This window comes from Sander lucioperca, chromosome 22 (assembly GCF_008315115.2).
Source record: "Sander lucioperca isolate FBNREF2018 chromosome 22, SLUC_FBN_1.2, whole genome shotgun sequence".
Classification (NCBI taxonomy): Eukaryota; Metazoa; Chordata; class Actinopteri; order Perciformes; family Percidae; genus Sander; species Sander lucioperca.
The window spans coordinates 12,210,983-12,223,287 of NC_050194.1; the positions used below are offsets into that span (position 1 = coordinate 12,210,983).

The 12,305-nt window shown below is 41.2% G+C and overlaps 1 protein-coding gene across 2 annotated transcripts in view; it reads right to left on the reverse strand.

Moving 5' to 3' along the window:
* Positions 1-859: 859 nt before the first annotated feature.
* The window catches only part of wdr90 (WD repeat domain 90), a 28,951-nt gene continuing 17,505 nt past the window's right edge, over positions 860-12,305 (reverse strand). For both annotated transcript variants that reach the window (XM_035997693.1, XM_035997692.1), the window contains exons 28-43: positions 12,028-12,192; positions 11,829-11,911; positions 11,633-11,735; positions 11,023-11,144; positions 8,251-8,407; positions 7,897-8,087; positions 7,648-7,816; positions 7,275-7,398; positions 6,918-7,089; positions 5,008-5,130; positions 4,584-4,752; positions 3,735-3,865; positions 3,022-3,165; positions 1,811-1,927; positions 1,594-1,678; positions 860-1,477 (exon numbers count right to left, since the gene is read on the reverse strand). In XM_035997693.1, the coding sequence (XP_035853586.1) occupies positions 1,293-1,477; positions 1,594-1,678; positions 1,811-1,927; positions 3,022-3,165; positions 3,735-3,865; positions 4,584-4,752; positions 5,008-5,130; positions 6,918-7,089; positions 7,275-7,398; positions 7,648-7,816; positions 7,897-8,087; positions 8,251-8,407; positions 11,023-11,144; positions 11,633-11,735; positions 11,829-11,911; positions 12,028-12,192 (2,240 nt within the window). In that variant the 3' untranslated portion in view covers positions 860-1,292. The remainder of the gene's footprint in view (positions 1,478-1,593; positions 1,679-1,810; positions 1,928-3,021; positions 3,166-3,734; positions 3,866-4,583; positions 4,753-5,007; positions 5,131-6,917; positions 7,090-7,274; positions 7,399-7,647; positions 7,817-7,896; positions 8,088-8,250; positions 8,408-11,022; positions 11,145-11,632; positions 11,736-11,828; positions 11,912-12,027; positions 12,193-12,305) is intronic.

Sequence of the window (12,305 nt, forward strand, 5' to 3'; positions counted from 1 at the left end):
CACAACAGTGGTGACTAATTTTAATAAACAATCCCTTATAACACTAGTATTATCATGTACATGTACATGTAACATGCTGTTTATTTTCAAAATGATGGGCCTTTGCCGGCATTTTTTATATAGCCCTATAAAAGATCAAAGCTTGTTGAAACAATTTGTTTCATCAAGCTTTTTAGATTCTGAAATCTGAATCAAGAAGTAATTATAATCCAAAAGGTTTATAGCAGCCATACAGTATCCAAACCATTGGTGGTGGAGTGACATCATTTGGGAAATTACAGTCTGAAATTTTCAACGCCTGGATCTCCATCTTTACTCATCTAAACCTCCACTTCTGTTGTGGGAAAAGCAACAGATTGTCAAAATTGGGTTTCCAGTCCATTACACAGGAAGATCAAAAGTTCTCCAAAGCAAAAACAAGCAATGCAGAGGATGTGGCCGTTTAGCTCAGTTGGTAGAGCACGTGTGTAGAGATTTATTCCTCAATGCAGAAGGTCCAGGATTCAAATCCGACCTGTGATGGCTTCCCTGCATGTCTTCCCCCCCCTCCCCTTTCATATCTCAACTTTCCTATCCAATAAAAGGTAGAAATGCCCCCCAAAAAAATAGAGGAAAAGAGGATATTTTGAGCTCAATGGCAGCTGTTGATTATCACAGTCCTAGTGTGCTCACATTTCAGTATCAAAGATGTCTGTAATGTTCAATAATTGCCCTTTCTTTACCACAATTTAATCTACCTGCATCACAATCTTATTTTCTACTTCTAGCTGGTTTTGTATTAAATTAAATGCAAAATTTTGAACTGCTGCTTGTCCTCAATCATTCTGGTGGAAAGACAAATAAAAATACAAATATATCCGGCTGTAGCAATCTCTTCTTTTTATGTGTGCTTCCATCCAAGCATTGTTGGAGTCATCTTACATTACAGATTGTTATTTTACATGCTACTTTTCATTTGAACCCTATCCCACCCTACAGCAGCCCACAAACTATGATTCTATCTACCACTGAGAAAACAGTAGACATGACAGAAACTTTCAATCACTCATCAGTATTCATATACATTCTAACTCACAGTAAAAAACCTCAAATAAATAGTCAAACATTAGAAGTGACTGGACACGCAAAGCAATTCCTTCAAAAATTTTTATTTTAAAACCATACACGCATAAAGAAAAAGCTCCAATGTGGCAAATGTTAATAACTATTTGCCTCAAAATTGATTAAAAAATGGAACAATAAAATTACACGAAGAAAGAATTTGAACTAATCACGTGTAAAACGGAATAAATCTACAAGGTTTGAGTTTCAAAAACAGATGTGAGGCCCTGCACCTCCCACAGGAAGATCTCATTATAAGCTACAGTGAAAAGAAGAGTCCCAGAAGGAGAGAAGCGACACGTCTGCAGTGAGTCACTGTGCTGCACGAAGTCCTGGAACCTGCCGCTGGTCGACTTGATCAACTTTAACACTCGCTCTGATAAGAGATTAGACATATAGTGAGACAGGAATTGTGCTCCAAACTTACACTACACTATATTACACAAATTAATCATATTTCTTTACTGGAACCATAAAAAGATCTGAATTTACCTTTTGATCCCACTGCTATGAGTTGACTCTTACAGGAAAGGCTCAAGCATGTGGCCCAGTCAGGCAGGGCAATCTTTTTTATTATCTGTAGTATAAAAATATATATATTGTATGAGATTATACACACATTTGTGGACATTCTGCCAGCAGCATCTGCCCTGTACAGGATAAATTACAACACGTTGGTAGGTGAGTGAAGAAGGAAGAACTGTGGTACCTGTTTTTTAGCCAGGCAGTAGAAGGACAGCTCTTTCTCTACTCCATAGCCAGTGTAGACCACCAGGCTGGGGTCTGCAGGGCAGAAGGCAGCCAGACTGGGAGGTGGGCTGTCATCCTATAGCACAAAAGGTTTACAAATTATTAGATGTGCAAAGGTCAAACATGGACTGAGCTTCATTTTTTTTTGCAAATACAGGCTGCAACAATATGCTGAACATTTTTTAAAATAACACCAACATTTAGATTAAAATAGGCTGAAGGGAAATATGTGTGTGATTAATCGCACATTTTTTATGTTACAAACATACTTTAAAATTATATTTTTCAAGTATTTAATGCTCTAATCAACATGGGAGCAGACAAACATGATTGCTTTAAGCAAATGTTGAGAAGCAGTGGCAGCAAAAACTGTCCTGTCCTGTTAGTAGTTTCCTGAGGAGTGTCCCAGGACAGTCAGACACTGTCCTGTGACTCCCAGACACTGTCCTGTGACTCCATGACTGTCCCGGGACAGTCAGACACTGTCCTGTACACTGTCCTGTGACTCCCAGACTGTCCTGTACACTGTCCTGTGACTCAGTCATGGAGTCACAGGACAGTGTCTGACTGTCCTGGGACACTCCTTTGGACACTACTAACAGGACAGGACAGTTTTTGCTGCCACTGCTGCTGCAAATGTTTATTATTATTGCAACAATCCAAAACAATGACAAATACTGTCTAGAAATTTTCCAGAATAATCTCAAAGGTATGGTTTGCTTAAAAAAATATGCTGAATGCATAATATGGCAGACTCAAGCCCATTAAGCAGCAACAACAGAAAGGCATGTATGACCACAGACATATTATCCCACCGTTCCTGATTTCCCAAACTACGGAGCAGCCCAAGGCCCAAATCACAGAACGTGTGCGTTAATCGCGCGTCAAAACTAAGTGGTGTTAAAAGGAATTTAGGTTAACTCGTTATTGCGTTAATTTTGACAGCCCTAATTCAATCCTGTGAAATTACTAGAAACATTTGATTTAGTCCTGACTATTATATGGCTAAATGGTTAGTAGTTAAGTTTCAGCCTTATAGTTTAAGTATGCCAATCTGTCGTTACTTATCTGTATCTGTGAGCCTTAAAAAGAGATATACAGCAGCACTCAACATTTGGAGTGACATTTCTAGTCATTACTATGTACTACTACTTAAAATACAGACGGTACCCCAAAATAGGCCGGAGCAGGAAATGTCAGCCAGTCAAGCAGATCACATTTGTCCTTCAACCAATCGGCAGCCCACACACTGACACGTCTGTCAGAACTGGCAGCCAACCACATCTCGTTTCCGTCCAGTCCGAAATTCTTACACTGAGGATTAGAAAGTTAAACAGCTTCAGATATGTTCTGATGAAAAATGTCATAAAATGTCAAAGGAACCAAAAAAAGAAATTTCGCTGGGAACTTTTTTCCTTGCGTTTAAAATAGCATCACATAAGATCCATGACCTTGTAGCTGCGGGGAGCCGACGAAAGGAAATGTCTGACAATTTTTTTGGTGTGAGAGGCAGGCAGTAAACCTGTCAAGAGCGTTCGTGCTGGAGAAGCCAAGTACCACTTACTTTGCCAACATACATTATATGATAAATTAAGTGCATTTGAAAAAAAATTACATGTTTACCTATTCAGGAATCAAGACCAATTTAAGAAGGAATTTCAAACTTAATGGAGAATCAATCTCAAGGGGGAAGTAACTCAGAGGGCTGTCCAAAGTGTTTGATTGATAATGGTTGTTGTTGCAGAAACGCCTCAGCAGTTCACTCTCAGGACTCATTCCCATTAGGGGCTATGCTAACCTCTCTCACTGTTTCTGTGGAACACTGTGCTGCCACGTTAAGCTCTGTTAAAGCTTCACTCCTTAATTTGATTCAGTGAGCTAACCTGTTCATGCACACACTGGATGGTGGTAATCGGCGCTCCTTTGTGGTCCCTGATGACACGCATCGTCCCTCCATTCATTGGGCTGCTGACAGCTACCAGACCATTCTTCCCCGCTGAAAGGATCACATGACCTGTAGGGGGCCAAAGAGAGTTACAGAGCTAAACTGGATAAATGTAGCAGCTTTAATTAACATGAAACTGACTGCCAGCACATGGGCTCAATCATGGGTCTTTGAATTTGAAGGGAAGTTCTTCTCTTGACTACTCAAATGTGCTCTGACCTGTCCGTTCAACATTTATTCATGGTTGAGTTAGTGTTTGACCACTTCAGTTCACTACAGTAACCTGCTGGATCATGGCTCTCCTCTGGAGGGTGTTAAAAGGCATGAAACAAGCACTAATAGAAGTAGGCGGAGACTAGGAAGACTGGGCCAAACTGAGGAGGCCCAAAAAATACAGTTTATACATTTTATCATGCTCTTAACTGCTAATTTATGCTAAATGTCATTTATTTATTAACTGTATAATAACACAATACCATACACAGTCCTATATATCTATATATTTATCTTTATTTATCTGTAGTTTATTGTTGTTTACTTTTTGTAAAAAATATTTAGCTAAAAGTTAATTGTTATTGTTATTCTTAGACTGTATTTTTTCTATACTGTATTTTTTTTATACCTCTTTATTTAAAGAGTGTTTTGTAAGCTGCTAAAATCTGCTGCTGGAAATCTAATTTCCTTGCGGGAGTCATCCCAAAAGGATCAATAAAGATAAGTCTAACTCCTGAAAAGTAAGTAGTAAATGCAGAAGATGCAGGTTTTTGGTACTGCTGTCCTCTCTCACCGTTAGCAGAGTACTGGATGGCAGTGACAGCCACTTGATGGGGATGCAGCTTCATCTCCATCTCTGAGGAAGAGAGCCGGAAGATCCTCAGGGTCCCATCGCTGTATCCTGCAGCCACACATGACCTCTCCTTACTGGAAGAAGGGCTCCAGCACACACAGCCACAGCCCTGAACCACAGAGAAAAAAAACAGGAGGGGGTATTATCTAAACGATGTATGCTGTATGCAACTTGTACAATATTTTCTGTTATATTTGTGTAATTTGTAAAATTCCCTGATATTCTCTGACTTCCCCACCACATTTACAGTCTCAGATGTTCCATCAAGCTGTCCATTAGAAAAAAAAAGCATCAAGGTCCTTCAGTTTATAATGGACCTGACCCACCTATTCATTTGGAATTTTTCTTAAGTGTGCTCCCTCACCTGATTGAGCACCTGGAACTGCACCACCAGTTCGTTGCTGGGGGCTGACCATACCCTCACGCTGCCGTCCTCGCTGCAGGTGGCAAAATGTCTCTCGTCAGAGCTAAACACCACATCATTCACCTGGACAGCACAGAGGAGTACATGCAGAGAATGAATGTCAATCCTGGACCGCCATGTCAACATTAGCAGCACCACCTTCGCACAGAGCTCCCTCAGAAGTTACATCAGGTCATTTTCATCTGTCTTATTTGGCCTTTTTTGTGCGGCTGCCACAATCTCCTGCTGCATTCAGAATTATGTTTATTTCTTTTGTAAAGCTTAACATCTTGCCCCAATCAGAAAATTAAACAATATCATATTATGATTATAAAAGCTGAATAACACCAAAACTTCGCCAGGTAAATCAATAAAAACCAAATACATGTTTTGGAAATTGTGTAATGTCGACCCCTCACTCATCAATACCATTACAAGTAACTTGAGCCACTAAAAAAAAAATCTGATACAAAAAAATATAAGTATATTGCAACTAATTTATAAGTAGAGCTAACAAAACATCACACAAAATGAAGGACAACAAATCAACTGAGGAAGATATTAAACCAGTGAAATAGATAGACACAATAAATACATAAAAATAATCATAAAAAACATGTAAAAAAAGTGGGCATCATAAAAAAAATCAAAGTGATTCTATAATAAGAAGTTGATAATAATAAGAGGTTGATAATAAGAATTAGCGAAGTCTTTATACCTTAAAGCATCCACGCACCATCAGTTCACTGAAATATCATCAATAACTGTTAATTGCTTCTCTGCGGTTTCATTACTTACTTTTATTTTATCATCTTTATTTCCAAGTTTAAATGCTCCGTCCGAAACAGTTCCAAACTGAATGTGACATGAAATACTTTATTTCCTTGGGAATCACCTACTACTACTGCAACTGTTTAGGTCATTATGAGTAACAAAATTGATCATGAGAAAGTGGTGCTTTAAGCTAAATGTTAACGTCAGCATGCTAACATGCTCACAATGACAATACTTACATCCAGATGTTTAGCAGGTATACTCTTTACTAAATTCACCATCTTAGTTTAGTTAGCATGCTAACATGCTAATTTACATTAAACACAATGTACAGCTGAGGCTGATGGGAATGCCATTAGTTTAGCTGGCATTTGGCCATATACCCAAGTGTTGAACAAATTATAATTTTGACCTGATGATGGTGCTAGATGTCAAAGAGGATCATCAAAATCAACAATATAAATTGTCTGGGCAACCATAGAGATCTGTACAAAATGTCATCACAATCCATCTGAATATTGTTGAGATGTTTCAGTAAAAGCCATAACTGTCAGCCTGTTGGTGGCGTGAGAGGAAAAGTCAGGGGATGGATTCATCCATCTCATAGTTGTTGAGATATTTCAGTCTGGACGGACCAACTGACATTGCTATACCGCCAGCAAGGAACCTCTACATTTGGCTGTATTTTTCACTAAAACATTTCTAAGCAGCAACTGTTTTTAAAATGAGGAAGAAAAAAGATATGCGGTTCACATGTCAGCCAGAGTGGGCTTGGTAAACAAGATTTAGTGCAGAATGCAGCAGCTCTTTGTTGGAATTTTGTAGAGCTCAGCAACAGATCAGTTTTTCCAAATAAATTGAATTGGTAGTAATCATTACAGAGTTTTTAATATTATATCTATAGCTTTTGGCAGTCATATAACTATGGATTGGAGGTGTGACATGCAATGGGCAGGCACAGGCAGACCATGCCATTAACCCATGCTGACTAAACAACACACTTATCTCCCAGTTATGAGCTTTATGTTCCAGGGTCCTGTTGGAGACACAAGATGTGCATATGGTTATTTTCCATTTCCCACAGCTCACACTGGTACCTTGGTCTTGTGCCCGCTGATCAGTCGGATGCTGCTGTTGTCTGGCCAGTTGATGTACCAGACGGTTCCCGCTGTGGTGCCAACGATGCCCATGTCCATTGTGTTATCAAATGCTGCACTGACCGTCGTCCCATCCAGCATTATCTCCTGCTCCAACACCACCACGGTCCCACTGAAGGACGGACCAAAAACAATGAGCCCATTATTAAATCTAGACATAACCACCCGAGGATGAGATGGAACCATATTCACACTCTCTATCTGTTTCACACAATACACGTTAACAAACAATTCCATCAGTCTCCGAGTCAGAGATAAGACAGAGGAAGAATCCTAAGAAAAGAATGAGCTACAGACCTGTCTTCCCCATTGCAGACCTTTTCCTGAGGCTTCACTCCCTGTACAGCTTCTACCTCCCACAGTCGCAACCAGCGGGTGTTGCTGCCTGTCAACAGACAGTTCCCTCGACACAGCAGCACTCCTACACCAAGAAACCATATCAATCCCATTACAATGTGTAGAAACCCAGGACCACGACTCAAAATTACAGCAATGCTTTAGGCAATTTTACCAAGTGAAATAAAAAGCATCTCCTTAATACAATACAAGTAACTAGAAGAAAATAATGCTATTTTGTATTTATTCCTGTAATTATCATTAAGGGTATTTAGTTAAAAAATATTGTTATCCAAATTAGATGGTTAGATTTATACAGAGGGCCCATTTGTACCAATCTCTCCCTCATCAGCCTCCCAGGTCATGAAGCAGCGCTGTGTGTTTATGTCCCAGACGCAAACGTGTCCGCGATTGGTGGCAGTGAACAGAAAGGAGTCCATGTGGTAGCACAGAGCCGTCAGCTCCACATCTCCCACCTCTGCTGGTGCTTTCACTGTCTGGACCTACAAGTGTGAAGGAGTGGTTAATCCTTATGTACCAAAAAAATACAACTAAAATCTTTACCCAATCTGTGGTCTTTTACCTTGAGGTCTACATCCAAGCCATGTGTGTTGATGAGGCAGAAGTAAGCCCCTTGGCTGCCCACACAGGCCAGCTGGCTGGCTGCTGAGGGGCTGAAGGCTGCATCATGGATGGGTCCTGACACACTTACACTGGACAGCAGCTGGAAGGTCTTACTGCTCCACAGAGCCACCTCTGGGTCCGAGAAGTCTCCTACGGGGCGTTGGCAACATTCAGTGGTCAGTAGCAGCAGAGTCACTTGTTTGGCCATAGCTAAGGCATTTTCTGTATTCACATCAATTATGTCAGGTGGTGCAAAACATCAAGTTCAAACGCTCATGACTGATGGATGCAATCCAATTCATATTTTACAAACCAGCAGAGAGAAAGAAACGATCGTCTCTGGAGAAAGTGAGACACTGCACCGCCCCCCTGTGGTAGGAGATGGTATTTCGACAAGTGCCATTCTGGACGTCCCAAATGCAGATGAGGCTCCTGCTACCATTATTGCCACCAGCTGCTGATGCTACTGTCTGAACAGAAAGTAACACAGACACAGACACAGAGCACCTGCAATTTCAATTATGAATCCACAAGACATAGGACTAATAGGACGCATGCTGACCATGAGAAAGTAGCCTGCTTCCTAGTCTCGCATTGCCAGACCCTCCTCCACAGCGCTGCGGGGGAGGGTCTGGCTAGTCCATACAGCATTTCAGGATGGAGAAAAACATGCTTTTTTCCTAGTCAGGATTCACAGACATCTGATTCAATAGCTTAGACTAAAGACTTGTAAAGACTTTTCAAAAAAAACTCCCTTTACCCTGAATTTCCTTTAGCATTTAAAATCCTTTGTGTTGATTGTCATACAGACGCACACACATTAGAAGTGCTTTTCAGAGCCTCACTTATAACTTCTATTCTAAAAGAAGAGGTGAGTGCTGACAACCTCTCATGACAAGTGGTAAACACAAAGAGCTCACACAGCACTGACCCACCAAGCAGTACGATTAAGTGTGAAAGTCAATCCATGTCCTGGTCAGACATGCCCCCAGCTGGTCTCCTGGCGAGAATGTTAGTTTCCTTCTGTGCTGCTTGCCTGGCCAAATGACTGGGGAAATCCATTAGCAATCCCCTGCAGTGAATAACCAACCAGCTGATATACGTACCTGATTTCTTCCCCTGCTGAGCTAACCAGCTGAGGCCCATTCAATCTATTTTGATCCTTGGACATGTAAAAATGTGCTCACCATCTGCTGTGATACTTCGCCATGGCAACAAATGTCCACAATATGCATTATGTGTTTTCTTGGAATTTGGGCGGCACAAAGAAAGATTTAAGGAGCTATCACATGAAATGAAATCACTGGTGCTTTGGACACACAAAGGGCCCTATCTTGCACCCGGCGCAGCGCAAAGCCCAACGCAAGTGTCTTTGCTAGTTTCACCGTGCGTTCATGGACATCGGAAAAACGTTTTTCCGAGTGAAAACGTCATCATTCACGTCCCTTCCTGTGGGAATCAGAGGTGGGAAACTTGGGCCAGATTTTGCTAACCGAGTTTCCCAGTTGGTGACGCGTTGTTGACAACTGAAGTTTGATGTAGGCGAATTTGGTTCACTGAACATATTTCAATGACAATAAACTTATTTATTGTGGACAAATGCCTCTGCTGAGAAACATACACAGACATAACATGTTTCAAATTATTCATAAATAGGCCTATGTATGAAAAAAAACAACACCTTATCCGTGTCCTTTCCCGTTCGTTGTCCTGCAGATAACACACACTCGCATAAGAAAACAGCAGCAAATTATTGTGGCCTCCATGTTTTCACCAGGTTTTCACACACCTGATGCTCCCATTGACATATATATAAGGATGCTCCTAGGCTACGCCCAACAGCTGGTGGCAGTCATGCAACAAGTTGTTATGCCAAACGCCAATATAACAGAAGAAGAAGAACACGCATCCCGACCATCCTAACCATGTGAACGCTGGTAGTCGGAAAAACAACGTAATCACGGGGGCGGTCCCTGTCATTCTGAGGTGGCATGAATGCGCCATAAGACCGACGCAGTGGTCAATTTCCCGTCCAGCACCCACGTCGTTTAAATAGCAAATCTTTGCGCCCGTGGGCGTGCTGGTCTTACAGGGAGGGGTGTTCAGGTGAATTCTTGGCGTATTGCTATCTTGACGCAGCGGGAAGTGATCGCGCCATTGACCAAGAAAAACCTGGTCTAAAGTCAATAACGCAGCATTTCATTGTTATTTTAACAGCAAATTAGTAAAATGCGCCTGGGCTTATGCACAGCGCGCACACACTATGCTTGTTACACACACACACACACACACACACACACACACACACAGGGAAGCGCAGCAGCACACAAACATGCAAAAGATTACAAATAAAAATATTATGGTGCAAATCCGCCATCATAATAGCAATGCGCCAAGGTACAAACGCGCCTGGCTTTTAAAGGGAATGGGAGATGACACTGATTGGTTTATTGCATGTTACGCCCAAAACACACCTATGAATTAACGAAGACACTAAGTACAACCTATTTGAATCATGCGCCCGGCGCACAGACCCTTTTTTCCACCGTCAAACTAGCAAAAGTGGATTTGGACACGCCCTGGACACGCCCTAAACTAGATCATTTCCCCAGAGTTACCACTCTGTTGGACTTTTTAAAAACACACTGTCCCCTCGCTAACCTAAAAAAGTTGGGACTGTTTTTTTTCTCTGAGGTATAGTCTTTGGCTGAGATTACAGACACTGGCTTTCCGAGTGCATTTAGCACACAACAGCTTTTTTCAGAGTAATAAAAATGACAAACTTGAGACTACATTTTTAGCAGTAAAAAAAAGAAGAAAAAAAAGAAAGAAGAATGTGATGTCAAGATGCTCTTAGTTTTCTTTTCCTAGAAAACTCGGAGCAGTAGTTTGTCAACCCCCTCAACACACTGCTGACTCATGCTCCATCACCAGTTCTACCCACACTGTTAAAAACATACCTGCAGTAGGACCCAAAAGACCCCAGTAGACAGTGACATGAGCGCTTTGTTACATTACTGTACCCATCAATGCTCAAATGACAAATGAGTTATACAACTGTGAAGTCTAGCACTATGAAAAGTACCTGTGCATCATTTGTGACAGCAAGACAAGAGATCTCTTCGCTGTGGCCCTGCAAGTGCCGCTGACTTCCTGTATGAAGGTACTCCACCACCACCACACAGCCACACGAGTATGCCATCAGACCTGCGACAGAATGAAATTACTGGATAGGGCAAAACAATAACCAGTTTTTTTTCTTTTTAACAATGGACATGAGAGGAAAAGCATTGTGTGTATTTCATTTAATTTCTATTTCCATTTAAGTTTAGTTTGTCCTATTCCGTCAGTATTCAGTGTGTAGTTGTAGTCTAATTGTACTTGTTCAATGTTCAAGCTATAGTTCATATCTTAACCTTATTAAGAATGAGAGTAAACACCGACAACAAGCTGTTGGAAAAAAACATTTTTTAAAGAAAAATCTATATATGCATAAATTCAAGTCAAGACCTCATAGCATTGTCTGCCATTCATTGCATTACCTCATTTTATAGCTTTGTGCACACTTTATAAATAACAAAGATACCTCACTGGTCATAGCAATTAACCACTTGGATTGACAGCCAATATGTTATACTGTAAGGGTTCCCAAACAATATTCCACACAGTTTATACTTTCAGTATATTGTAATCACCTTGGTCAGGGCTCCACACCACGTTGCCACGCCCATTGCCATTGTAGCCGATCACTGCTTTCAGCTTTATGCCCTCTTCTCCTGGTTGGGGAGCCACAGCAGCCTGGATCAGAGAGAACATTAAGACAGCATAGCAAACAAACTAATACACCCAGTGACTACAGTCTACCATTATACTGTATGAAATGTTTTTCACCTGATCAAGAGTGGAAGTCTTGAAACGTGGGATAAAGTGCCTGTAACAATCAGGACGTACTGGCGTCTTTCCTTTCAACTCAACTAAATGACAAAATAGAATAAAAAATAGAGAATGCTCAATTCTGCCATTAAGAAGAAATAAAACAAGAGAAAGTCAGTGTTCACTGTTAATGTAGAACTATGCAGGGGGCACCTACCAGCGTTCATGCGACTTGTATTCAGGGGAGATGCGTTGACCATCTCTGTGACTTTGAGGAAGGAGACACCTGGTCTGGGGTCAGAGGAAGGACATGAACCAGTGGCTGGGACTGTAGCGGCTGGGATGGTCGGGGTCTCATCACAAATCGACAAGGAACCCAAAACTGCAGGAAAGAAAATGAGTGACAAAAATCTGATTATCCCCACATTCATTGAACACCTCTGTTATGTGTTATATGTGTATATGTGTTGTGCGTAAATCTTGGTGTTGCTAAGC